Raw genomic sequence first — 27,988 nt, 5'->3', positions numbered from 1 at the left:
TTTGATGCTTAGGAGTTGTTTGTTTTGGTTTTTAGGGTTTTTTTTTTTTTTTTTTGCTCTATTCAGAAGGTGAGGTGGGTAACAAAAGTTATTTATTCATTGTTTTATTGTTTTATCTTTTTATTATGGAAATTTTGAAAAACACACAGAAGTAGAGAAAGTAGTGTCACAGTATAATAGCATGACTCTGCCCGTCTTGGTCTGTCTTTACCCCTCCCCCTCCCCCCCCCTTTTTCTTTTGGCTGGAGGTTTTTCACCCAAGCAAATCTCAGTAACTCTTTTTAAATAAGAAAACTTTCTTCTCAACTTTTCTAACACAACAAATGTTACTTATTTCACCTTCTTTTTTTTCCCATCCCCAGGAAAAATTAACTATCTACCCCTCCAAAAACACGTGCTTAAAAAATGTCAGAGTATCTTCCTTCTGGCAGAACAATTCAGCTTCACCCCCACCCAGCCCAGAGCCTCCCCAGCTCTGAGTGGAAGATACGCAGAAACCCTACAGGTGAACCAGGGTCCTTGCAGCCAGAAAGACCAAAGGGCCTCCAGAGAAGTGGGAGCACCTGGCCGGGCCCAGGGAGATGGAAACATTGACTTTAGGGGTCTTGGATGCAGAGGGGCCATGGGTGACAGAAAATTTTTCTTCCACACCAAGTGGATCTCCAGCCAAGCATGGCAACTGGAGGCCTAGCCACACGCCGGGCCTGCACCCTCGGGCTCGACCCCTCCAGGCCCTTCCCCCTGCCGCATTCACCTCTCACTCTAAACAGGGCTCCTTGTGACGTGGCCCGGGGAAGGTGTGGAGATGGTGTGCTAGCAGATGGAGGTACCCTGAGATGTCAAGGCCACTACTAACAAGGGGGAAGGAGGACACACAGTGATAAGCTTTGGAAGAAGGGGATATGAAACGATGCAGCGGTGGCCTTGCACCCTGGACGCCAGACTCCCCACGCGGGGGAGGCCCCAGTGACCCCTCAGCACACACAGTGATGGGTTTCCTTCAGCTCACTTTGAGGGGGAGGTGTCCCTTGACATGTCTCTTTCCTTCTGTCTTCTGTGAGTTTCTCTCATAAAGCCAAGGGTGTTCTTAACCTTCACTCTTGCCGGGGTGAGAGCTTTTCTACGTGCCCTGCCTGCTGTGTGGACTGGGGCTGCCTCTTATAACTCCTTAGGCTGTGGTCTCCGAGGACTCTCCCTCTTCCTCACTGGAGGGGTCCAAGATTGGCACATACGTATCTGCTTTCTGCTTCTGTCCCTTGGAATTTTAGAGGCGTCTTGAAGTCTTTTGGAATGACAGTGCCTAATCCTCTCCTATCCTCAGTCTCACAGTCCAGAAACCAGTCGTCTTTGTAGCCGTTGGGGCCTTGAAGGTCAGCGTGTGGCCAGGAAGCTCCGCCATGATGGTGGCAGCATGCAAGGAGGCTGGTCCATGGTCCACAGGGCTCCCTGCGGGATGGGAAAGGATGCAGAGGCCGTCTGAGCCTCATGCGGGTGCCGACGCGGTCCCCACCTCTCTGCTCTCTCTCTCTGCTTCCCCTCCAGGAGGGCCGCAAGAACGAGGTGCTGCTGTCCAAGGTGAAAGCCAAGGCCTCCTGAAAATTCCCAGGCGGCATCGTACGTCATTGATGTCTTTTTCTAAATGCCGTGTATCAACTACAAGATGGTGAAATGGTTCTGAACGCTGCAGCAAAGATGCAGGTGTGATGATCTCGACACCCTGGATATTCCCTTTCTCCTATCTGCTTCCACTGTTGTCGATGGAATCAGATGGGGCAACCACTGTGGCTTGGATGACACCCATCCTCCGCTGAAGAAATGTGGGCAGTATTTGTTCTCTGTGTCGATTCAGCTCTTATTTCTCCAGTGACATTGCACATATGAAGGTACCATGTTTGTCTGGACTCTGAATAAAGTAATGTTAATTGAGCAGCCGCTGAGAAGGAGGCACTGAGGGAGCGAGCAGGGTGGCATAGACCCAGCAGCCAGGCTCCCAGCGAGTGGCCCCAGAGCTTGACCACTGGGATTTTTTTTTTTTCTTAGCAAACAAGGCTTTTAGCTGAATGACCCGCCCAGGTGAGTTTTGCTCACTTGGGCCTTTCACTTGCCCATGGTGCCTTTTGTTCCCGTCCCCTCGGGTGCCAGCCAGCAGGCTTGATGGTGTAGCAACTAGAAAGAAAGTTCAGCACCTGCCCTGGCTTCACCCTCACGCTCCGCTCAAGTTCATCTCACCAGAAATCGAAAGCAGGGCCCTCAGCTTGAGGACACGTAAGTAAGAATGACACCTCACCTCGCCCTGTTCTCCTGTGAGTCCCAGCCACCCTGTGGATGGTCCTGTGCATCCCCCTCACCAAGAGCACATCACATGCCCTCCACTCTGCACAGGTCAGGGCTGGGCCTGGAGATGGGCTCTCCCACCAGCCACTGCCGTCCAGGCCAACGTGTAAGTGGCGGAGGGACTGGCCGTGAGCAGGTGCCAGAGGGCGTCCCAGCAGGAAGAGCGGCGAGGTGTGCGGAGATCCAGAGGGCTTCGTGGAGCAGGCTGGGTCTGGGCTGGATCTGAAGGGGGAATAGCAATTTAATAGCAGAGATTGGTGGGAAGGCCATTTTGGATAAAGTATAAGAGGGTGTGGGGAGAGTACAAGGCATGCTTGTGGGGAGAGGAGTGAGCGGCCAGTCTCTGCAGGAGGCTCTAGAGACCAGTCTGGAAAGGTGGGCTGAGACCCGCCTTTGCAGGGCCTTGAAGGGAAGGTGGAGGGCTCAGGTTTCTCCTCTGGAAGGAGCAGTCCATCCAGACAGAACTTCTCCTGCCCCAGCCCTGAGGAACCTGGCAGCTTGGGGTCAGTGAACCCAGCACGAGGCTTGCACGTCATTCCACACGAGCCTTGCACATGTACCAGTCAGCAGGTTTGGGCCATAAAACATAAAAGCCCAAACATGCAAGGAGGGCGCTCGGTGCAGCCACAGGGACACCGTGCTCATTTTTAGTTCCCTAATGTATACGTTAAGTGGGGCTGATGGCGTACAGACTTTAACAGTTTCTTGCTGGATTAACAGCCCTTGGCTTCTGTGTCCTCCCAGCGAGGCCCACCCCATGAGAAGGCTACTCCCGGTGCCTGAGTGATAAGGGCACCATTCCTGGGCCATGCGCTTCTCCACTTGCCCTGAGCCCTGGTCCTTTGTGGGTTTTGAAAGGACTCAATGAAGTTGAAGCAAGTGACTGCCAAAGAGCAGTTGGTGCTCCGAGGGCAGGGGAGGGAGACGACAGTTTGACTGGAAACTATTTCGGGTTCAGAGAAACATCTTGGTTATCGTGTTGAGAAGCTCGTGGACCCATTCCCTAACTAACAACTTTTGAGCAATTAGATGATTCATGTATTATCCACAGGTGGTAGGGAAGAGGAACAGGTAGTATCGGAGGCTGTGGTGGTCCTTCTTCTAGATGACTGGGGAAGGTAGGGCACGACTAACCCGAAGCAGCCGATAATTCTTCTAAAAGTAGGGGCGTTTACTTTGGGCTGTTTCTAAAGAGTTTCGTTTGGTTTGGTTTTGGTGTAGGGAGGTATCAGTAGATATCTTTTCCCATTTTTTAATCTACAAGGCCTAAGACAGATAATAAATCAATTTCTGTTCCTTGAGCACATTTTGAATTAAACTACAGAAGTCCGTCTTGAGAATTCTGTTTGCCACAGATAAGCCACAGGGCGGATGCTGCCCTTGTGAGTAATGAGGACATAAAATGTGCTTTACGGTTAGGCCTCAGAGGCTGAGGAGATGCCCCGAGGCCCTGATCATTTCAGAAGCCCCTCAGGGGGCCCTCCCAGGACTGTGTCCTTCTGTGCACCCACAGAGTATGGCTGGCTGTTCTGCTAACCCCACAGGCTTTTCTGGAGCTAAAAAATAAGTTACTTTTAGGAAACCTGTGCTTCGGGAGGAACAGGGTTTCCCCAGGGAGCGGTCCGTTGTCCCTGCTCAGTCAGAGCAGTGAGCTTGCTGACGGCAGGTGCCCTGGGATTCTCGGGGAGTCTGTGGGCTGGGGCTCCCCTCCATCCCACTTGCCCCTCAGGGAGTACACGGGGCTGCTTCGGTTTAAACGGAAATCAGAGCTGCTGCGAGCAGGACGTGCTAGACGATCACGAGGCGTCTGGGGACATATTTGTTGCTGTCCTTGGCATGGATTCAGGCTCCTGGGTCACTGGGCTCAGCTAATCACCCCCGAGGGAGGCGCTGAGGTTACAAGCCAGGGGCCTGTCTCCCTTTTTAACAGGGAGGGCACAGCCCAAATTCGTCAGGCCTGAGCTCTCTTAGAGTCCGCAGGGTATGGTTTTAATTGGGTGTGGGTTCATTGCCCATGTTCTGTGGAGAGCCGGGTCCTACCGGTGTCCACTGGGCCGGCAGCAGGGCCAGAAGACAGGAGGCCTTTCCCAGGCTGAGGATCCGCTCGCTGACGAACTCCACAGCTCCAGGCCTCCTGAAACCGGGCGCAGGGGATGGGGAAGGCCTCAGGCTGTCAGCTTGACAGCCCCGATCGCGTCTGTAGTAACCAAAGCAGCCCTGCCCGAGGGCACTGTGGGCCGTCAGCTGTGGCCTGCGCACCTGTGCCACCCTGATCTCTGTCACCTCAGCACGGCCTTGTGTTGCCCTCTCTGCAGGTGACGGGTGATCAGTGTGAGAGGGCAGTGGGCCTTTTAGCAACGCGCGCTGACGGTTACTAGGCGGAGCCTGAGCTGCAGTTAGTGGGCGGTCCCCAGCCTTTTTGGCACCAGGGCCCGGTTTCGTGGAAGACAGTTTTTCCACAGAAGGCGGCGGGAGGGTGGTTCAGGCGGTGATGCGAGGGACGGGGGGCAGCAGATGAAGCTCTGCCCGCCGCCGCTCGCCTCCTGTGTGCGGCCCGGTTCCTGACGGGCCTTGGACTGGTACCACCCCGGGGGTCGGGGATCCCTGGCTTAGAACACACTCTGAGGAAGGAGGTACTTTATGAGTCACTCATGGCCAGTGTTGGCCTCAAGGAAAGCACGACTTGCCGCAGAGCCGGACGGTGAAGAGCCCCCGTAGGGTGAGGGCCCGCTGTCTGTCCGGGTGGCTGAGCGCTGGCCGGGAGAGGGGCCTTGTGTGATGCGTCCTCAGAGTCCCCAGGCCCTCTCTTGGTCCTTTTCCGCCAGCCCACAGCATTCCCTCTCACAGCACATGGTGATAGGCTGACAATGCTACTAAAAAATAATGTTATGGTCTCCCCTGTTCTCACAATAAATGTGTAAAAACATTAGGGGAGATTTAGTGTCTGGTCTGCAGCCTCTTTGACAGCGTGGGGACCACGACGGGTTCTCCGCGTCAGCCTTACGTCAGTTCCTCAAAAGTGCCGGGCTCACACCTGCTTTGCCTCTGCCTGGACCGCCCTCCCTCCCAGATCGTGGGCAAGGGCTTTCCCAGGCCCCCCTCCCCCGCTGCTCATACAGACCCCTCAGTGTCAGCCTGCAGCCCTGACCACACACTGCCCCTCTCCCCTGCGCTGTCTTGATGGCACACGTCACTGTTGAACTCTTACGTAGTCTTTTGCGACGTGTGTTGCCTGCCCTCCCCTCTGGTGTGTAAGAGCAGCAAACGCAGGCACCTCACCTGTATCGTTCCCCGCCGTCTCCTCAGCATCTGGCTAGAGTGGATGAGCAGGAAATTCTGGCTGGATAAAACAGCTTCTCCAAACTGCAGCTATGCATCCCTGTATTAGCAAAGTTTAGATTGGACCTTTCATCTATTTTATGCTTAGCTTGAGAACAAGGAGGCAATTTTATTCAGCAGCTTTAGAGGATCCCAGAGTCTTTGTTACACTCTAACCTTGATGGTTGGGATGAGAAGGGTGTCAGAGGTTTCAGGCCTTTCAAAGGAATTATGTTTTACAGAAATATTTTCTCCCCATGTAGATGGGGGGGAAGGGGGAAGAAAGGAAGCACATTACTGTCAGTGATTAGCTCATGAGTATGTTTTGGCTCAAAGTAAACCATGCGTAAAGGTAACTTGTCTGGTTGAAATGACTGAGCCACATGAAACCAAGAAGTGGGAAGTAGCCCCGGGATACAGCATTCTAGATACAGAAGTATGAACAGTACAACCCCGTGGAGGGTAGTCAGACAATTTCTATCAGAAGTGCAAATGCACAAATCTTTCGGGCCAGCCATGCTACTTCTAAGGATTTTTCCTATAGACAAGGATTTTCATTGCAGCATTATTTGCAATAGTAAAAAGTTGGAAACTACACCAACATAGGTCAATGGTTAAATAAATTGTGGCAAATCCATACAATGGAATATTAAGCCACTCTGTATGTACTGCCATGGAATGATCCCTAAGATACATGGTTAAGTGGGGGAAAAAGAGCTCTTGGCTTAGTAGTGTTTGTTTCTTAAAAAAAAAAAAAAAGGAAGGTGATGGAGAAAAATGCCTGTGGCTGTGCATGTCCGTACGTGTGTGTGTACAGATAGAGTGCCTCTGAAGGGATCCACGGGAACCTGACAGCCTTGGGTGCCTCCGGGAAGAGGACTGGGGGGGACTTTTCACTCTGTACCTTTTGTACCTTTTGAATTTTGTACCATCTACATGTATTATCTATTCAAAAAATAAAGTTTTTAAATTTTAACTTTGTTTACTATTCTAAAAAATAGAAACAGGACATCAGATTCTTGTTCAGTAAATCTGCTTTCTTTAGGAATTGAAAGTCCTTGAGCCCAAAGTAGTTAATCTCCTTTTCTTGGGTCTTGGGGGAAATAGTGAAGCGAAGAGGGCGCCCTTCTCTTCTGGAGGAACAGCTCCAGGGAGACGAAGCAGTGAGAGTGGCTCTGCTCTGATTACGTGAGTGGGTTTGGGTGGCAGTGAGGGGGACGCGGTCGGGGGACGGTGAAGTGGCTGCATCCTGGGGACAGACCAGGGCTGCTGTATGGTTGCCTCCGTCTCACGAGGATCACAGCACAACCCGTGTTCCTCTGGCTTTTGGGCTTTAAAAGATGGAGATGGGACCTCTGAGTCATGGTCCAAGGGGAGCTGTGCCTGTCCTATGTGGAAACCTGATGTGGGTGATCCCTTTCCTGACCAGCAGAACCAATTTTGTCCAGCTCTGGGTGGCAGTGTGTCCAGCCCCAGGAGAGGAATCGTGACAGCTGTCCTAAAACAGTCATGAGAATTCTGTTTCTGTTTGCCAAGAATTGGTTTACAGACATGCACGTAATTGGGTGTCTAACCCAGTTATGGCCAATACGGAGGAGACCTTCCTGCTGCTGATCGGCACGAGATGCAGAGAAGGGCTTCTGTTCCGGCAGCTGGCTGGGGAAGAGCAGGGCATTGGAGCAGCCTTTGCCACTTCCAGACCATCACAAAGGACATCCGGCACCCTGAGCGAAAGGCTGGGAAGAGCCTGGCTCCCTGAAGGCACGACGAGCTTCCGAACCAATGTGGGGACCGCTTGCCTCCTTATTTCTTATTCCATGAGAAAAATAAATCCCTGTTCACTTATTCATTCAACCAACAAAAATTTGAGCTTCTGCTCTGGGTCAGGCCCTGGGAATAGACCCAAGCAGGCAAAGGAACCGGTTTTCCTAGAGGTACACTTCTGAGGGGAAAGTGTACCAACAGGTAACACGTACACTATCGCATTTTGCCTCAGTGTGCTGACTAAGCAAAGTGTCTGGTTTGGTGGTGATGGCTACGATTTTATAATGCGTAGGCAGGGGATACGACTTTGCATTCTTTACTGAAAACCACCTCAGTTTATATTCTGGAAATTTTACCAGACAGCCAGGTAATTTGCTGCCTGTCATAGATGCCACATTTTATCCGTCTGATCAGTGATTCTCGGCGTTCAGAGCCTCCTGGTTTCATCCAAGCTTGCGGTAGACGTCATGGGAGCATCCTGTTTTACAGAGTATCTCCTGTGCCTTATTGCCTTTCTTTCACTTTTTAGTCACCCTGATTTTCTTTAAATTCTATAAACTGCAGACTGTTTTACATGCTTTCATTTGATTACAAGCCAGGTACTGGTTTCATGGTTTAAAAGCTATGGGTACTGTCTCTTTGCACAATTTTAATATTGCTCTTTCTTAAAGATAATATTTAGGTGTTGTCACATTAATTCCAGTAAGAGAGAAACATGTTGTGCATGTTTCTAGATTTGTGTGCTTTTCTGTTTTAGAGGTTTGAATCACTAATGGTTTTATTACGAAAATCCTATTTAGAAAAAAAAAAACAGATTGTTCTTTAATTGTCGGCCCCTTCTTTAGGCTATCTGTGTTCTTAGCATTAAATAAATATTAATAAACAAAACCTCACTACTAGTGGAGGAATGAATCACATAGATAGATACCGTGTGAAGAGAATTCCAGGCAGAGGGAGTAGCAAGAGTCAAGCTGTAGGTACGAGCATATGCCCAGCAGGTGAGTGAGGGGCAGGAAGGTGTCCTGTGTGGGAAACCACTGGAGGGTTTTGAGAAGATTTCAGCAGAGACCCCTCTGGCGGCTGTGCTGACTACAGACTGCAGGGGGGGCAAGGACAGAAGTGGGGAGTCCGGCTAAGCAGTGACTGATACTCCAGCTGAAACATGCCTGGAAGGGGTTTTATGAGACAGTGCTTACCCTTTCCACACTACACTCTGATGTTTTTCCTGTCTTACGTAACTTTTGAAAAATGCTAAACATTGAATGATTGGATTCCATTCTTCACTCCCCAGAGCGGACACGTTTGTCATGGCACCCTGGCAGCTGGAATGTGCTTCCCCACCCCTGACTTTGGGCTCGGTCTGGTCTGTGGGTTATTAGCAGCCTTGATAGGAGCAAAGGTTTGAGAATGTGCTGTGTGCTGGGCTTGTCCCCTTGCACGTCTCTCTGGAAAAGAACTTGCCCTGCTGGCCCGAGAAGGTTCAGAGACACATGGAGCAGACGGAGACCAACCCACAGTTTGAAGCTGAGCCCAGAAGAGCCCAGCCTGGATCAGTGAAATCCCAGCAACTCACAGACACCTTAGCAGGGAGTGAAGGCCTGTTGCTCTGCGCCACCCAGATTCTGTAGTGATTGTGTACAGACACTGAGAACACAGCTGTCTGAGACGATCACTCACTGATTTCATAACAAGTTGTGACCTGGAGTTTAAAAGACACTTCTCTATATCATCCAGCTTCAGTGTGGAGGGAGAAGGTCAGGCGCCAGAAGAGAGGGCTTCTGGGGCTGGTACCCACACGTGGAAGAGATGCTCACAGAGGATAGCAGTCGTGAGCAGAATCCAGATTCCCTTCAGGTTCGCCTGAAGAAACATGGAGGCTGTGATAAAGGGGAGAAAAGTAGCATGCTTTATGCAGGACTAAATTTACAAAATAAAACTATCAGGTTAGGCACACCCACCCTACAGGCCTGGAACTTTATGGAATTGGATTTGGACATGAAGACCCTTTAGTAATAACTTAATCAGCAAATAAATTCTAGCAAGGAACAGATTAATTCCTCTTACAGCCTCCCAACCCTCTCTCCCTCATGTCCTACAGGCAGAGAGATCTGAGGCAGAACAGAGACATTAGGCTTAAGGGAGTTCCTGCAATGTTTATTGTAAATCGATCAGTTTGTAGATTTCTATTTCTGATACTCTGTATTGAAAAGAATTACAAGTACATCCTTACATAAGGTTAGTCACCAACGGATCTGTCTCAGAAACTGAGCATTTTGTAATTATAGTGAGTAGTCAGGGAAGGCCTCACTAACTGAAGAAAAAGTTCAACTCTGAAAGGTCCAACAGAAATTGCCATCAAGTTAGCCGGCAAACAACTTCCCTTCAAGAAGAACTCGACATAAATGATTCCTTCTGCCTGGGATGCTTCCATAATAATCCTGCATTAAGTCAAAGCCCGGGCCAGAAGAACACAGTGATAAAGCATCCTATCCAATAGTGAGAGTAAACCAAAAACTTGCATGCCCCTCCCCACCCCGCAACCATACCTAGACTCTTCCTCTAAGACTCCTGCCTGGAATCCAACCAGAACAATGCAAGTGGAGCCACTACACCAGGTATGGGTCCCGTGCTGCGAAATGCAAGCCAACATTGAAACATGGAGTCCAGTCAGATTTCTGTTGTGTTCCCTTCACTTTCCCATGTTTGGATTCAGGCAGACTTGATTCCAGGTACTGTTCTACCATGTGCTGTGTGACCACAGGCAAGCTTCTCACCCTCTTGGAACATGATTAAATGAGGACAGTACCTACCTTGTAGGATAGATGTAGGATTAAACGAGTATTTGTATATGAAACCGAGTATAGCAGCTACACACGGTGGGTGCTCAATAAAGAGTACTGTTAAATGTATTCCTGATTGTGTGTTTTATGAGGGGAGGGATGGGGAGAAGACCATTAACACCACCTAGCGTCTTTCAACCAAGAGGGGAAAATCCTCACTAGCCCCAAGCTTGAGCTACATATAGCCCTTAAAACCCACCAGTGACGATGTTTGAGGACGCCATTTGATCAGTAATGATGTGCCCACCTGTTCCACTGCATCCGGGTTGTCAGTCATCTCCTGGTCCTTTCTTCCCCGTCTCAGTTCACAGAGGATTTGAGGTAGCTTGTAGGAAATACACAGAATATGATGGTAAAGTATAAATAAGACATAAAACGCTAGAATAGGGAGAACCTAAATAAGAATTGGGATTATAGACTGGCTAGGAACGTCAAACACAAGTAGGTTACCCCTTCCTATATAGATTCCAAAGTTAAGCCATAAGTTTGGTTCTGCCTCCTGATCAGAATGGAAACGGAAACATGGTCGATTAAAAGTTCCCGTTATCATAAGAAAACATGCCTTCACAAAGGGCGTAATCAGATGAGTTCAACTCCAGCTTTATGTGAAAGGCATTGATTACGTTTCATAAGACTATTTCTTGAAGCACCTTCAATGAAAGAGAAGAACATATTTCCAAAATACGACTCCAAGAAGGCTGTCCTAGGGGCCATGCCAAGCACCGTGTGATGTCCCGTCCTCTAGCAACAAAGGGATGGTTGGACCACGTACTCTTCCCAGACTCCCTGCAGAATCCCTCCTCTCAGCAGGGCTGAGCAAGTTTGGGACTTCAGATGGCTTGAGGTTATACGGGTCCTCAATAGCAAAGCACAGAAAGCTCAGGAAACAAAGGTGGTTTCTAACGCATGTGATGATAAAATCTGATCTGACCCAGTGTGAGGTTATTTTTAGTTCTTTTCTCACAGTGTAAATATTCATGCGTTTTACTGCAGAAGTACCCATGTGTTTGATTAGAGGCTGCTGGCTCAGACCAGCTGGGGGTATTAATTAATCTATGGATTACACACCATATTGCATTTCTAAAATTTAAAAAAAGATTCTATCTGTCCCAAAGATTTTGGAAAAGGCCCAGTGGACCTATATTCTGATAAACTCCGAAGTACAGATAACTCTATAGTGTAAGTTGAAAGATGGTCTGCATACCTCAGACATCAAGTGAGTCAATGGTGGGGTGAACTGTTTCATGTAAATTAAAACACCTAATCAATAGGCAGCCAGCCACCTCCAAAGTCAGGTAGACTCTGGCCAAGATGACTTAGTCCAGGCACCCCCTCATCAAGGCCCTTGGATTCCTCCATATGTGGCCACATTTAATCTTTTTCAGAAAGGCCAGGATTCACTATGGCAGTTTTGGGGGGAGAGGTTGGTGGTGGTGTTTGTGTTTTAGTTTCACAACAGACATTTTCCCCATCTCAGTGACATACACGTGAGTGTATGTACATATGAACATGTATCCATGTGTGTGACCAATCACATGTGAATGATTCTGAACCCAGAAATGAATGCTTCAAAAGTACTTTATTACGTATACAAGTCAGAATGGTGAAGTAATGGAAACATTTCTCACAGCTGCTCTCCCTTGTACAGAGCAGAGGAAAGGCCTCACCAGGGGTTCCCAATGCCGGCCGCACAGTGGAATCACCCAGGGAGCTTTAAAAAGCACTACTGCCGGGCTTCCCTGGTGGCGCAGTGGTTGGGAGTCCGCCTGCCGTTGCAGGGGACATGGGTTCGTGCCCTGGTCCGGGAAGATCCCTACATGCCGCGGAGTGGCTGGGCCCGTGAGCCATGGCCGCTGAGCCTATGCGTCCGGAGCCTGTGCTCCGCAGCGGGAGAGGCCACAACAGTAAGAGGCCGGCGTACCAAAAAAAAAAAAAAAAAAACCACTACTGCCTGGATCTTAACCCCCAGAAATGCCAATTTAATTGCTCTAAAGAGCAGCCTAAGCATCCAGCAGTGTCTCTCACTGATTAAAAAAAAGATCATCTAGAGAATTTAATAAAATATAAATTACCAGACCTCTTCTTTACAAGTCTGATTCAGTAGATATGGGTTGAACTGGACAATTTTTTTAGAAAACAAAAGTTCAGATGATCCTTATCACCCAAACTGGGATACACTGCCTTGGAATTTGGGAAAGATAAGTTGAATTGGGTGGATAAGAGTGAGGGGAGGGCTGTTTCACAAAGAAGACAGGCTCCTGAGTGGGCCACAAAACACGCCACTGGGGCCCTGTGCTGAGGAATATGGTAATTAGATAAAGGAAGGGCAAGTCAGCTTTGACTCTTGTATGAATTCTAGGCAATTTGCAGTAACTGCCTGATGTGCTGTCTGAAAAGGATTCTGAGGCCAAGTTCCTCCTCAGTGGGGAGATGTGCCGAGATCAATTAGCAATGTCTGCCACATACACGGCAAGAGGACATTGCTGCACGCTTGCCACCCATTTGCTGTTTTACTGGAGAACCTTTGGCACTGCTGCTCCTATAGTCCAGGCCCAAGTGGTATGGTTCCCAAACGTCATTAATACTCAGCTGTGGGGAAGGCTTCCACCCAGGTCTCCAGTGAAGGGGAGAAATCCCAGTTCCCTCCCCACAACCCTACCTGCGCGTCTCTCCAAGCCCTGGGTTTATCTCTGCTTGGTGAAAAGTTTCCTGAAGGCATTGTTGTAGTTCTTGTTCAATGCCGTGTAAATCAGGGATTGAAGAAAGAGTTGGAGTAGCCAAGCCACAGGAATATGCTTTTCCAGATGGGGGGCAGGCTGCAGGCACAGAGGGGGCTGATGAACTCCGTCAGGAAGAAGGGGCTCCAGCACAGCACGAACACGCCGATGAGAACGCCCACCATCACGGCCGCCCACTTCACGTTATGCTCCAGCCACGAGGCTCTGTTATTCTGAAAGGCCACCGCAGGGCAACGTGCCGTGAACACCATCTCAGCCTCGTGAGGGGCCTCTTTCACCTGGGAACAAAGGAAAAGTGGAATTCAAAAATAAAATGTATCATTGGATGGTACAGCGACATGAGGCCACTCCAACCTTGGCCGAGCCCTCCCCTCCAGCCTCATTCAAGATGCATTGATCCCATACTCCATCAGTAAATATTAGGCGAAAAAGTCCTTGAAACCGTAGATTAAAATAAATTCTGAAGGCTCTTCAGACAGTGAGAGTGGTGGTCCCTACAATGTCAAATAATATGATCTAAAAAGTGGGGGACGGGGAGACGGTTAAGAGCAGGCGCCTTGGTGTCACACCCGGGCTTGAGCCCCCGCCCCGCTGGCCGAGGCATTCCAGGACCTGTTAAGCTGGGCGACCAAGTCCCCATGGTTGAGAACTGGGAGCGCGTTGGGTGCACAGCACTCACCATTCAATACTCATGGAGCCTCCATACTGTTCTCCATAGTGGCTGTATCAATTTACATTCCCACCAACAGTGCAAGAGGCTTCCCTTTTCTCCACACCCTCTCCAGCATTTACTGTTTGTAGATGTTTTGATGATGGCCATTCTGGCTGGTGTGAGATGATATCTCATTGTAGTTTTGATTTGCATTTCTCTAATGATGAATGATGTTGAGCATTCTTTCATGTGTTTGTTGGGAATCTGTATATCTTCTTTGGAGAAATGTCTATTTAGGTCTTCTGCCCATTTTTGGATTGGGTTGTTTGTTTTTTTGATATTGAGCTGCATGAGCTGCTTGTAAATTTTGGAGATTAATCCTTTGTCAGTTGCTCCATTTGCAAATATTTTCTCCCATTCTGAGGATGGTCTTTTGGTCTTGTTTATGGTTTCCTTTGCTGTGCAAAAGCTTTGAAGTTTCATTAGGTCTCATTTGTTTATTTTTGTTTTTATTTCCATTTCTCTAGGAGGAGGGTCAAAAAGGATCTTGCTGCGATTTATGTCATAGAGTGTTCTGCCTATGTTTTCCTCTAAGAGTTTGATAGTCTGGCCTTACATTTAGGTCTTTAATCCATTTTGAGTTTATTTTTGTGTATGGTGTTAGGGAGTGTTCTAATCTCATACTTTTACATGTAGCTGTCCCATTTTCCCAGCACCACTTATTGAAGAGGCTGTCTTTTCTCCACTGTATATTCTTGCCTCCTTTATCAAAGATAAGGTGACCATAAATTGATAGAGTCCCTATGGAGAACACTATGGAGGTTCCTTAAAAAACTAAAAATAGAACTACCATATGACCCAGCCATCCCACTACTGGGCATATACCCTGAGAAAACCATAATTCAAAAAGTGTCGGGCTTCCCTGGTGGCGCAGTGGTTCAGAGTCCACCTGCCAATGCAGGGGACGCGGGTTCGTGCCCTGGTCCGGGAAGATCCCACATGCCGCGGAGTGACTGGGCCCGTGAGCCATGGCTGCTGAGCCTGCAAGTCTGGAGCCTGTGCTCCGCAACGGGAGAGGCCACAGCAGTGAGAGGCCCGCGTACCGCAAAAAAAAAAAAAAAAAAAAAAAAAAGTGGGGGCATGTACCAAAATATTCATTGCAGCTCTATTTACAGTAGCCAGGACATGGAAGCAACCTAAGTTTCCATCAACAGATGAATGGATAAAGAAGATGTGGCACATATACACAATGGAATATTACTCAGCCATAAAAAGAAATGAAATTGAGTTATTTGTAGTGAGGTGGATGGACCTAGAGTCTGTCATACAGAGTGAAGTAAGTCAGAAAGAGAAAAACAAATACCAAATACTAACACATATATATGGAATCTAAGAAAAAAAAAATAAAAAAGGTCATGAAGAACCTAGGGGCAAGACAGGAATAAAGACACAGACCAACTAGAGAATGGACTTGAGGATATGGGGAGGGGGAAGGGTAAGCTGGGATGAAGTGAGAGAGTGGCATGGACATATATACACTACCAAATGTAAAATCGATAGCTGGTGGGAAGCAGCCACATAGCACAGGGAGATCAGCTCGGTGCTTTGTGACCTCCTAGAGGGGTGGGATAGGGAGGGAGGGAGATGCAAGAGGGAAGATATATGGGAACATATGTATATGTATAGCTGATTCACTTTGTTATAAATCAGAAACTAACACACCATTGTAAAGCAGTTATACTCCAATAAAGATGTTATAAAAAAAAATGCTCATGGAGGCAGGCGGGGCTGGGACTAGGGCCCCAAAGAGGACAAACCCAGGCCTGCCCCTCACAACGTTCCCAGGAGAGGCAGCCTGTAAACATCAGTAGTGCAAGGAATTATACACTCCTGTGCTAAAGGGATTCACTTTAAATTGGGAGCTGATTTTGTGCTCAATTGCATGTACTCCACCTTCACCAGAATCACATATATACTGACTTTCCCCCCTGCCTCTTTGGAGCGATTTCTCAGAGCTATCTGAAATGCTGTCTCCCGGGCTATAGTCCTCATTTTGCCCCAAATAAAACTTAAGTCACAACTCCTATGTTGTGCTTTTTTTTTTCAGTCAGCACCCCTCTAAACTCAATCACATCTCCCTGTGATTTGGTACCATGTTCCCCTCCTTTGTAGCAATGTGTGTGATCATGGGTGTTATATGTGGCACCCCTCTAGTCCAAGCTGAACAACGGCAGGCCTGGGTCTTCCTTGTACATCACCTGCCTGGCAACACCACCTGGCACCTGACGGGTGCCCAGGAAACAGCTGCTAAGTTGACATTTCAACAGCATGGTCTGCACCTGCAGTTCTCTTCCTTCCCGGAATGCTGCCAGTCATGATGCTGGAGAAAACTCAGAGGCAAGGGGCTCCCAGGCAAGGATTGCATCTAGTTTCCCTCCCAGACACAACTGGAAGCAGGCACCAGGAGAGCCACCCAACCGCGGGGCACTTCAGTGTCCACAGAAGGAAGAGCCCTGTCTCCTGTCGCCTGGGGCAGGACGGTGGGAGCCAAGAAGGCGACCACGTGGTCTGACCTGGCAAACCTCACCCTCAGCTCTACCTTCAAATTCTTGGTCTCTGCTACTTCCCCCCACCCTCATCTCTATTTATTCAGAAAACCACTAGGTCAGCCTGAAACAGATCATGGCGATATGGACAAAGTTGAGTCCTTTCTTTTGTTAGTGTAAACCCAGCATCCTCCCGCTGCCACTTGGAGAGAGAGAAGGAAAAGGTCTCTCGTGGTGACCAACCAGCACTTCCCTCCTCTCCATCCCTCTGCCCCTTACAAAGGCCTGTCTTGGCAAACAGACACCCTCTGGGGGCCAGCGGGCACCCCCTCTTTAATGAGCCATCCCAAGGTTTCCTGTCCCCCCAAGACAGATGGGAGCTGCAGGTCACCTCTCCTCTTTAGAAGAGATAACACTGACCAATTCCCTCATAGTAGACCACCATCATCCACCAGAGGAAGCCTGGGGGATAAAATGTGTCACCCTGAAATCACCCCGTGAATCACAGCAGTCCATTTTCCGGAGGGAAAAATAGTATCAGAGCACAAGAGGAAGTAGCAGGTGATGTTTGTCTTTGTCCCACTCAGCTCATTAATGGGCACTTTCCCAGCCATTTCTCCGGTGACCTCAATGACCTCCCAGGCACTTGAGTTCCTCCCTGGGTTAATGCAATTCCAAATCCTTGTTATGCTACAGAAGTAAAGACATGGGGTCAGTTCAGTTCAAAGGGATCCTGGGGGAAGAGAAACAGAAAAGGCAGTAGAAAGAAAAGGCAGTCCCCCTGGTTTGCTAGGAGACTGACAAGGTTGGCTTTTTTCACTTGAAATGTAATATCCAATAGTAAACCAAAAGACACTAAGAAGAACTCTAGAAAAGCTGCTGTAAAACATAGACTATGCTAAACACTTGTAACGAATGACTTTAATTCATCCTCACACCAATCCTTCGAGGGATTATCTCCATTTCACAGTTGAGAAAACACAGAACCTATCTTAGGATCACATTTGTGCTTGGGATGCTTTCAGAATGGACATCTACGGCTTCCTAGGAAATGCCCAGGGGCTCTGGCACCCAGCTCTGGGGCCAGCCCTGAGCTTCTCTGTCTTTCCTCTTTGGTTGGGTGTCTCCTCAGCCTCTTGGCCCTGACTTTCCTCTGCACAGCTGTGGGAAAACTGACCATTCAGGTTTAAGAAGCCTCTGACGCTGGCTTAGAATCCACTAATCTGAAGGCAAAAATACGGACTGTTGAAGGCACACAACCAGTAGCACCTGCCACTTTTTGGTCCTGCTGTAAAAAGACAGGTGCTCTGAACACACAGAAGTTTGGAGACATCAGATGTCATGGCCAAGGCCATACAAGCAGGGCAAAGCAGAACCAAGGTGCCTGCCCAATCTGTTTGGTTCCAGACCTGTATGGTTTCTTTCTGCCAGGGAAGGGAAGGGAAGGGGAAGGGGACATGACCTAAAAGATGCGTTCACCTAAACATCTCCATAGAGTCTGAGGCTTTTCCACCTAAAATTAATTAAGGACCAAATCAGCCAGATAATATATTCTCAGAGATTTATTAATCACCTACTGTGGATATAGGGACTACATACTGGAATTCCCCATCAAGTCCCAATTTCAAATATGCTGTCCCACTATTCCCATAAGCACTCTGATATCAGGGCATGGATTCTGAATCGTCATTCTGAATATTGTGTCACGACCAACACTCCAGGAGGGTAGGGACCACGTGTGTCCTGTCCACTGAAAAGTCCCCAGCACCTTGTAATATATGGCCTATATTAAAATCTCAATAAACACTTACTGAATAAATAGATATTTGGGGGCGAAAACTCTAAGTCTCTTGCATTTCTGCACATTTTGCTAGCAAAGACACTGACAGCCCTTGTTTTGGACTAGCTTGTCAAGGATGTTTGAAGAGCAAACAGCCTTGGAAGATAGAGATAGTGTCTCCCAGTAGAAAAGAAGGCGGGTTTACTTGCAACACATCATAAAAGATTCATGTTTCCTAAGAGCAAAGGGCAAGTTTACTTATTGGCCAACCCTGGCCAATACAGACTTGAGTTCCCTAATCTGGGAGTTTCTCTACTACTTGTGAGGCCAATCCAGTGGGCCACTCCATGTGACTCCCATGGAACTTTGAAGGAAAGGGGGACGGATGCACACATGAAGCTGGTGCTGCCTGTGTACCATGAGTAATAAAGGCCTTTGACTCTGATCCGGGAGTCTCCTGCCTTCTGCCAGCGTCCAGTAAACTAGGGTAGGCCGACTTGTTTGCTTGCAAACAAGCTAAAATCTCAGACCTTCACAGTTCCTGAGAGTCATTTAGTATTTGCCATGTGGTCCCACACACCAACTTACTCAGTTATAACAGCAGCCAGTAAAGAAGGAATGAGGAAACCAAGGCTCAGAGCAAGTTAGTGATTAGATAGGATTCCAATCGGAGCCCCCATTTCCACATCTCCAACCATGAAGAACCTTATCTATATGGTGGGCTTCCTGCAGGATGACAGTGAGACAGTAGTACATGGCAGGACCTCAGAAATGTCAGCTTCATGTCCCCTTGTCCCTTCCCCCCCCAATTAAGAAAAGAAAAATTCCAGCTGCCACAGAAAGTACCCACAAACATATGTAAACCTCTAATGTTGTCAGAAGAACAACCTAATAAGAACTAGAAAAGGAAAGCAGAAAGAAGGAAGGTTACTAATCACTTCTGGGACCAACCAGTTTGCATTGTGACGCATGGTCAGGCACCCCGTACAGTGAGGCTCTTCACAAGGCTGGTGTGAGGAGACACACTAACCCTAGTGACTAATCAAGCCCTGCAACATCTGAGAGAGGGCAGAGGGCAGAGGGCACTGAGGCGTTTCCGATTTTGGTTGAAGGCAATCTGGATTGTAACTGGAATCCCCCATTTCTAACCAGAGCTCGGAGGGTCAGGAGTTGGGATATCCAGAGCTCCATTCTCTCTGCCCAAGGTGTACTGAGATAACCAAGCTCCAAGCTGCATTTGTAAAGGCATCTTGAAGAGATAACTAACCAAAATAGCCCCTCAAAGTAAACAGGAGCTGTCTAGCTTGTCTGACAAACTAGACCAGGAAATCTTCTCAACTGCTTCTCTTGTGCAAAAGAAGCCAGAAAATAAATTAAGGACATTTTCTTGTAAAAAAATAAAATAAAAACACCATTGTAAAGCAATTATACTCCAATAAAGATGTAAAAAAAAATAAAATAAAATAAATAAAGGCAGAGCACTGCTGGGCTTGAAAAATATTAATTTTCCCTTGAGGGTAATTATATACACCACAGAGTACAGTTTTGCTAAACTTTTGGGTATGATGATAACATAAAGTACAATTACTATTATTCTTATATTTGGAAAACATGGATTTGGCGGGGCTGTTAGTCACTCTGGAATGGCTAAGGCACCACTGGAGTTAATGATGAGAAGGGGAAATTGTAATCAAGTGTGCTAATTAAAGTTACACGACACTTGTTTTTGCTCTTATATCATCTGATCTAGTGACCCCCCTTTATGGGTGGAGGCCAATGGAAGGTCGTCTGTTGAGGCAAGTGCTCTTACCCTGAGGTGCCTAGACTCCCAGGCCAGAGAGTCTCTGCACAGAAGGAGTACAGTGTAATGGAGAGAGGGGAGATTTTGCCTTTTGCACACGCATTGTCCAGCCTCAGTGTTCTGACCTGCCCTCTTAGGGGGCCATGGCTCCCCTGACCACCACGGCCCTGCCTCAGAGAGTTCCAGTTCCTGCTGCACTGTGGGTTCCATCCCTTGGGAGAGCCAGTAGGAGGAAAGGCTGAGCATCACTCTCCAGAGATGGGCTTCAGGGAGTGCCCTAGGCACGCTGGGCAAGCAAATGTCTACGTGCCTTTCTGGACAGCAAGTCCAAAGGTTTGTTCGATCTTCAGCGAATTCTGTGACTTACCAAAGGGTTAATGACCAAGGAGTTTGGATGTCATTCTTCCACTGAGAAGCTCAATTTTCTCCAAGAACTACATGGATTTAAATGTCATTGGTGAAAACACATGATCCCTGCACCATGCTCATCTACATCCCCCTTCGTTCCCCCTGCCCTTTCCACTCTTCCCCAGCAGTCCAATCAGAGAAAAGAGAAACGGAAGCAGATGTAAAGAGCCAGAATGAGCATAATGATGTAAGAGAACAAGGGAGAAGTTTATAGAGAGGGGAAAGCCAGGGATATTTCTAAAAGTATAGAGAAAACGCTCCTTCATCCACCTAAGTAGTTCTGGAAACTCTCAGTGCCAATCTTAAAAGAATCAAACCATAAGCCAGATGTATTTTTACCACTGATACAACTTGATTAATGCAATTTACTTTTCTAAAGTTAAAATAACCTTGCAGTCTGGCATGGGAATGTGTTTCAGTCATATTTCTTTTAGTAGTTGGAATCAGAACAAGGGTGATGATTTTCCACCATCCTCTTCCCATATCTGAGCTCTGACTGAACCCAGGTCCCACACGTGGTTCTGTACACAAGCCCACCAGCCGCTGGTCTTTGGAGAGGAACAGATGACAACTAAACATTGGAAAAGTGGCAAAAACATCGAGGGCTCTGTACAGATTTCAGGTCACTTAGGGCTTATATACTGTATGCTTGCAACACAAATCTACTAATGTGGAGAACTGGGTTGGAGAGCCAAATATTTTGTAATATAACATTATCTAAAATTCAGATCCAAGTCATCATAAATGCTATAGCTCAATACTACAAATTTATTTTGACCTTTACAGGTTCCAAAGTGCTTTCACGTACACTATCAGTCTTTTGGGATCACTGCCCTCTGGACAGACTTCTAGAAAAGCACCTATAAGAATTTATTATTAATTCTGTAATTGTGGCTTACTAAAATTAATCCCCTGAGATCAGAGACCACTTCTATGAAACCTCAAAGGCTACTACATCGTCTGATGCATAGGTCACTACAAGTCAGTCAAGTAACGTTGAACCATCTCCGTGTCCTTTTGAAGGGGTTTTAAAATATGTCCACGGGTTCATTGACACGTTTCCCAAAGGTGGAGCCTAATTCCCCCTCCCTTGAGTATGGATGGGAGTTAGTGACTCACTTCTAAGGAATAGAATATAAGGGAAGTGATGGAATATAACTTCTGAGACCAGACCATAAAAGGCACTGACTGCAGTTGCCTCCTTGTTTCACTGTCTCAGACTAGGGGAAGCCAGCGGCCGTGTTGTGATGACACTCAAGCAGCCTTGTAGAGACGTCCTGCTAACAGACATGCAAACAAGCCACAGTTACAACCACAAGAGACCTTGTGCCAGAGCCACCCAGCTAAGCCATTCCCAATGCCTGCCCCATGGAAACTGTGAGTTCATACGTTTTTGTTGTCTTAAGACACTAAGCTTTGTACTAATTGTTAAGAAATAAATAACAAACCCACCTATAATGGTAAGAGGTATAAAATAATAGTTTATTACTTATAATTTATAAGAAGAATTTCAAAAAATAATAATGAAGACAGTACAGCAGCTATCATTTAGGGTTTACTATTTTAGTTACTCCATATACACTATTATCTCATCTATTCTTCACAAGAATTTTAAGAGGCAGATGGCAATATTTCCATTTTACCTACAGATGGAAATGCAGATGGAGATGAACTCACTTGGCTGAAGTGCTAATAAGTGGCACAGAAAGAATTGGAATCCAGGCCTCCTTGCTTCTAAACCCCATGCTCTTAACCACTGTGCACACTGTCTCCCAACACATGTTTATTGATTGAGTGAATGAGTGAAGGGTATCAACCAGGGCCACATTATAACCCTCACGAGCCCGAAGCATCCTTGCCTCTGTGGGTCCTTCCTCCATTAAAAAAATATTAAAAATTATATTTTATGACCATATTATTATAAAGACTAATATAATCGAGGCTGGGCTCATGATTACATATTCCTTAACAATTATATTCATTTTTTCCTCTAAAATAAATTAAAATTAAACTATTTCCACGGGCCCCTATAAGTATGGTGGCTCTCGGTGGTGTCTTCACTGTGCCTAATGAATAAAATAGCCCCAGTATCAACTTGTGCACAGATATCAGATAATTAAAAAGAACAAAATGTTTGATGTCGCATTTTAAAAGCCAACCAAATCATCTCTATTGGCTTTGCTTCTTTCTTCCTCTAAGCAGTAAAAGGCACAGGGCAGAAGGAAACAGTCATAACCAATGGGAGGTGTGTGGTGAGGGCAGAATATACGCTATGTGTCGCGCTTAGTCTACGAGGCTGAAGAAAAGGATGCAGGTGGGAATGAATCCCGTCTCCCAAGAGAAGCTGGCAGTACCTCTGTGCTCAACTGTGTTCAGCTCTCCTGGAAAGGTGTTCACGGGCATAGTTTTGAGATCCTGCTCGCTGTGCATGAAAAATGTCGCCTGCCACATCAGTAAACAGAGGATGTTGTGGTCCTCAAGCCATCAGCCACTGAACTGTGCACCCTGAGGGGATTCAGGACAAAGAAAAGCAAGATACAAGCCCCAAATAGCTAAGGTGCAAATCAAAGGGCTGATTTCAATGAGCCCAGACTTTTGCATCTTCCCATACATAGACAAGCGCTAAATGCATTAACTTAAGATATCTGGGGCTTCCCTGGTGGTCCAGTGGTTAGGAATCGCCTGCCAAGGCAGGGGACATGGGTTCGAGTCCTGGTTCGGGAAGATCCCACATGCCGTGGAGCAGCTAGGCCCGTGCGCCACAGCTGCTGGACCTGTGCTCTAGAGCCCGCGAGCCACAACTACTGAGTCCGTGTGCCACAACTGCTGAAGCCCACACACCTAGAACCTGTGCTCCGCAACGAGAGAAGCCACCGCGATGAGAAGCCCGTGCACCACGGCAAAGGGTGGCCCCCACTTGCCGCAACTGGAGAAGGCCTGTGCGCAGCAACGAGGACCCAACATGGCCAAAGATGGATAAATAAATGAATAAATTTATAAAAAAACAAAAACAAACTTAAGATATCAGGTTTTCTTTAATTAACAGTAATCTTTTGAAGTTCCGACTACCTGTTTTTTCTATATATCCTGGCTGCTTCCTTACCTCTTCGGAGCCGTCCCTCAGAGCGACCTGAGAGGCTGTCTTCGGGCTTAAGTCCTCAGAAAGTCCACTGAATAAAACATAATTCTCATCTTTTAGGTTGTGCTTTTGTTTTCAGTTGACATCCCCATGACCCACCTTGACTGGGATATGACTGCCTGTCTCCCATGAAGGTCTAGATACTTGTGAGATGTTTGTGACAGTGCCCAGAAGTTAAGTTCCTGGAGAGAGCATGACATACTGAAAAAGGGGTGAAAAAGAACAGTGACTTTTAGATCTGGGACAAACTTCAGCTTTTCCACCCCATAACTGTGTGGTTGTGGATGAACTCACTTTATGGCACTTGAGTCTGATCATCTGTAAAATGAGAGCTGTGTGGCGAAGACGGTTAGTGTTCACCAAAGAGCCATAGGCTCCCCAAGTTTTCACAGTGTCTGGCCAATGGACTGTGACCCGAAGGGGCACTTCAGGGCAAGGCAGGTAAAAGTTGCTGTATCCCCAGGTCTTGCTTCCCCTTTCACAGAAACCTTGGAAGCCACATGTTCAGGACAGCATAGCTCAAGAATGACAAGGGGCCTGGATCCATGAGTTACCGCCTGGAGGAGAGCTGAGCAGGAAGAGGGCCGCCAGACCCACACTGAACTTTGAGTGAGAGTGAGATAAACCGTTAGCCTGGGGCTTCTATGTTACGCAGCATATCTTAGCTTATCCTGAAGAACAGAGACTGTAATGTCAATTTGTCTGGACGCTGAGGATTAAATAAGAGGATGTAGGTAAAGTGGCACAGTGCCTGAAAGAGGGAACTCAGTCAGCATTTCTTTCCTTCTCTACTTTAAAAAATTGAGGCACTGTTGCAGATCCCTTTCTGATACTATTTTAGTGTTGGGACCTAGTCACAGAATCCTGAAAAAAGATGAAGGGTGTGCACAACCTTATGACCAGAGGTCTTCTGCCTTCCTAAGTACTTCCATCACCCACAGAAAGCAGTAAAGACACTTTGCAGGACCTAAATGCAACTTGACTCATTTCCCCGGAGGTCAGACAAAAGCAGGTGGGGGAACGCATGGAGAGAGTACTCCCGGCACATTATTTTAAATTTCTGTCTGGGTGTCCTGTGGTCAGCAAGCTTGCAAATGCTGACTCAGCAACATTACCCAGGAGTTTGAGTGACAGCTTGCTGGAGCCTAAAGAAGCAGGGTGTTCTCGAACCCCATCTCATCTGTAGATGTATCTCAGCATCATATGAGTCAGGACTCTTAGCCTGACTTAGACCAATGCTGTGTCCTAGAGCAGAGACTTGCAGTACAAGGTGCAGAAGGGGCTCGCCCCAGCAGGTGGCGCCAGCAGGTGGCTAAATCAGGGCACCACGCTGCCCCGCCTCCTAGAGCTCTTTCTCCCTGCCTGTGGCCTCCCCATTGGCCAGGCTCCCGACCAGGCACATCTGCTTTGTATCACCTGCCTGAATGGGTTCTGTCAAAAATGAACACTCAACTCAGGCTTGGCAAGCCTTTCTAGCATCCGTTTCACCACGATGTCTCTGGGTGCGCACTGGATTGATGTAGCCAGTAAAAGTCAGCCCTACCTCGGCCAGCAGAGAGAAAAGCGATGATCACCCCAGGATTTCCGAGGGACCTTTCAAAGGACATCATTAATTCTGAATAAAGCTCTCCCCTACCAACACTTTCCAGTTGACATTCCTATTTTATCCTACAAAACTCCTCTGCCATTTAATGAAGGGCGTGCGGGTTGGCGAGACGCCTGCTTTTAAAAATACCCACGTTTGAATAACCTAAATATCGGAGTTAACTTTCAAAAGTAAAACAAAACTAACAACAGAAGAAATTACCCCGTCTCTTTCCTTCCCCCCTCATGCCCCCTTTCCCTGGTCCATATATTGTATTAGGAAAGGGGCAATAAGTCCTGTTACTCTCTAGGACTGAGAGCCTGAAACCCCCATTCACTCAAAAGGAGAATTTGGGGCTTCCAGGGTGAGGAGGGAACTGTCATCTGTTAGGGTCTGGCCAAAAGGCAGAAAGCCCCGACTCTAAATACAATGGAGAGAAGTTCTGCCAAATGCAGGTTCCTCCATCTCATTCATTTCCAGGCTTATGTGCGGGCCCATTGTAGATTGCCAGGCAACGCGCTGTGGATCTCCTTGCTCCAGCCAGCTCTGCCCCCCATTCCCCGTTTGCCAGGCACTGCGCTAGGTGCCTCGCATGCTTCATCTCACGTAAACCAACAGCCCTATGAAGTAGGAATTCACTTATTTAAAGTTGAGGAAACAAAACCCACAGAGATTAAGCAACTGCCCCAACGTCCCCAGCTGGGATTTCAACCCACGGTTCTACCTCGTTCCAAAGTCACTAAAAGATAGCACTGGGGTTGGGACAGTGAAAGCAAAGTGACACTTGGATTCATTTTTATCCTCACTTCCCCCTTGGCAGGGAGCTGGCCGATAGGGTTGGGGAATCGCCTCTGGACAGCAGGGTGTGGACGAGGGCGCAGTGGAGACATTAAATAAGGGGCGCATGGTCACAGGAATTCGCTCATCTGCAGGACGTATTCCCAGCCCCCTGCAGTCGCGCTTGGTCTAGCCGGGACTAGGAAGTTGGCGGCTAAAGACTCGCACGGACACAATAGCTCCTGGGGAAAAGCAACAGAGGGCGCAGCGAAATCAGACGTGCCCTCACCGCTACCGAGCAACGCTGCCCATGTCGCCCCCTTCCCCTTCTCCCGCGCGCAACAGCCACGCAGGTGGCGAACCCTTCGCGTGCGCGCCAGGCGCAGGTGATGAGCCCCTCGGTGTGCGCTGCAGGAGAGCAGATGGCAAACTCCCCGGCCGCTCGGGCTGCGCTGGTGGCCAACCTTTTCGCGCGTGCGCCAAGTGTGCAAACTTCCACCGCCAGCTCTCCCTTTCGCCACGCTTCCTCCTCCCGCAGCGACCCGCTTCCCCAAATCCCCATTGCTCAACCCGCGCCTCACCTGCATGGTGGCGGGCTACGGCAGCACAGCCCTGCGGCGTCGACCGAAGCGAAGCTTGGCCGCCTTGTATATCTTCCAGTAGACAGATAGCACCACGCCAAGAGGCAGGTAAAAGGCGCCACAGGTGGAGAAGACGGCGTAGGAGGGTTCCTGGCTCGCTTAGCAGCGCTGGAGCCGAGCGTCGTTCGCCACGCCCCAGCCGAAGAGCAGCGGCACGAGGGCGATGAGCGCGGAGAGGGCCCAGGTGAGCGCGATCATGAGCACCGAGGCTCGGCGGCGGGTGCGCGGCGTGTACGGCAGGTGGCGCGTGATGGTCCAGTATCGGGCCAGGGTGATGGCCGCCACGTTCCAGATGCTGGCGGTGCAGCTCAGCACGTCGAAGGAGGTCCACATGTGGCACAAGCTCCGGCCCAGCCGCCACCGTCGCCCGGTCGACAGCTCGCTCGCCAGGCTCAGGGGCGAGATGCACCAGCGCTGCCACGAGCACGTCCGACACGGCCGTCGAGGCCACCAAGTTATGCGGCACACGGTGGAGGGCGCGGACGCGCAGGATGGTGACCAAGACCAGGAGGTTCCACAGGAAAGTGGCCGCGAACGGCAGCACCAGCTGCGTCACCACCAGCCCCGTGAAGACAGAGAGGGGCGGCTCTCGACCAGGCAGGGCGGCGCCGCCTGGGGTCAACTGGACGACCCCACCGGGGCTTGGGCTGCTGCTCTAGGCTTCGGGTCCCAGGCGAAGGGCGATCCCGGTGGAGGCCACCGAGAGGTTAGCTGCTTCCATGGCGCGGGGCGTGCGGGATCCCGGCTCCTCGGCGGGGACGCACGCGCCCCTGGCGCTCAGCGTGGACAGGGAGGGTGCGAGCGTCGGGGGGGGGGGCCCTGTGTGCCCGGGGACGGCAGAGAGGGGTCCAGGTCGTCCTACGATGGTCCCTCATTGTGCCGCAGCCCTCCTTTGGCGCCTCTGCTTGGAGATCTCGTGGACCTCTTTTCCAGTGGAGGAAAAAATAAAAACAGTGGGACCCCTCAGGGGTCCAGCTCCGCTGGGCGCGCCAGTCCTTCCCGCCTCTCCTCGCCTTCCCGGGGGCAACGGGCTGTCGTAGGGCTGGGAATCTGAGAGCACGCGGTTTCCGTGCGCAGGGCGGCCTTGGAGAGTGGACCCCACCACGAGCCGGCGGCCCCTGGAGCAGAGCTGCACCCGGGGTGCGCGGGGGCGGGTGGTCCGGAGAGCCCGCCGACTGGAGCCGGGCCTTCAGGCTGTCCCGCCGAGTCTCCCCGCCCCCGCCGCGCGGAGAGAACCCCAACGCGGGAGTCCGCGGAGAAGGTTCACAATCGCTTAGGAATCCCGTGGCCGCCACCTTCGCGGATCCCTGGGACCAGCCTGGGGCACAGTTTGACATCCGGAAACAGAGGCACCGGACAGAGAGATTCTGGTTTCCTGGATCCCCATCCTAGGTGAACTAGGAGACTCAGGTGTTGGGTATGTCAAACAGGAAGCTCTTCAACCCGGCACCATCCTGCCTGCCGCTTCACTCGCCACACCTCTTCCGGGCGAGGCTTCCTGCTGCCTTGAGAAGTTCCCTCTCTGGCTCTGTGCAGAAAGAACGCAGCTTCTAGGCAGTTTGGCAGAGGCTCTGACACGGGAGGGTTCGCCACCTCCTCGCCATGCCATCCCTAACCCGTCCCGTCACATCCCTACCCGCATTCCCACCCCGCCCTCCCTTTGCG

At 49.1% G+C, this 27,988-nt stretch overlaps 1 protein-coding gene and 1 pseudogene across 5 annotated transcripts in view; one reads left to right on the top strand and one right to left on the bottom strand.

Annotated features, from left to right (window-relative positions):
* CCDC93 (CCC complex scaffolding subunit CCDC93) overlaps positions 1 to 6,628 on the top strand; it is a 91,765-nt gene extending 85,137 nt beyond the window's left edge. For 3 of the 4 annotated variants that reach the window (XM_022590640.3, XM_089916894.1, XM_089916895.1), the window contains one exon: positions 1,543 to 6,628. In XM_022590640.3, coding sequence (XP_022446348.1) covers positions 1,543 to 1,596 — 54 coding nt within the window. In that variant the 3' untranslated portion in view covers positions 1,597 to 6,628. The remainder of the gene's footprint in view (positions 1 to 1,542) is intronic. The other variant, XR_016394183.1, reaches the window with a different exon arrangement.
* LOC111183377 (5-hydroxytryptamine receptor 5B-like) lies at positions 29 to 27,988 on the bottom strand (annotated as a pseudogene). The gene is made up of 3 exons (XR_016394184.1): positions 26,264 to 27,988; positions 10,504 to 13,272; positions 29 to 9,293 (listed from the first exon to the last, which is right to left on the bottom strand). The product of XR_016394184.1 is annotated as a 5-hydroxytryptamine receptor 5B-like (transcript).

This window comes from Delphinapterus leucas, chromosome 8, assembly GCF_059928025.1.
Source record: "Delphinapterus leucas isolate spDelLeu-1000000601 "Yukka" chromosome 8, BTC_Dleu_Yukka2, whole genome shotgun sequence".
Lineage (NCBI taxonomy): Eukaryota > Metazoa > Chordata > Mammalia > Artiodactyla > Monodontidae > Delphinapterus > Delphinapterus leucas.
Note: the sequence above shows the minus strand (reverse complement) of the source record. Positions and strands in the feature narration are given on the sequence as shown.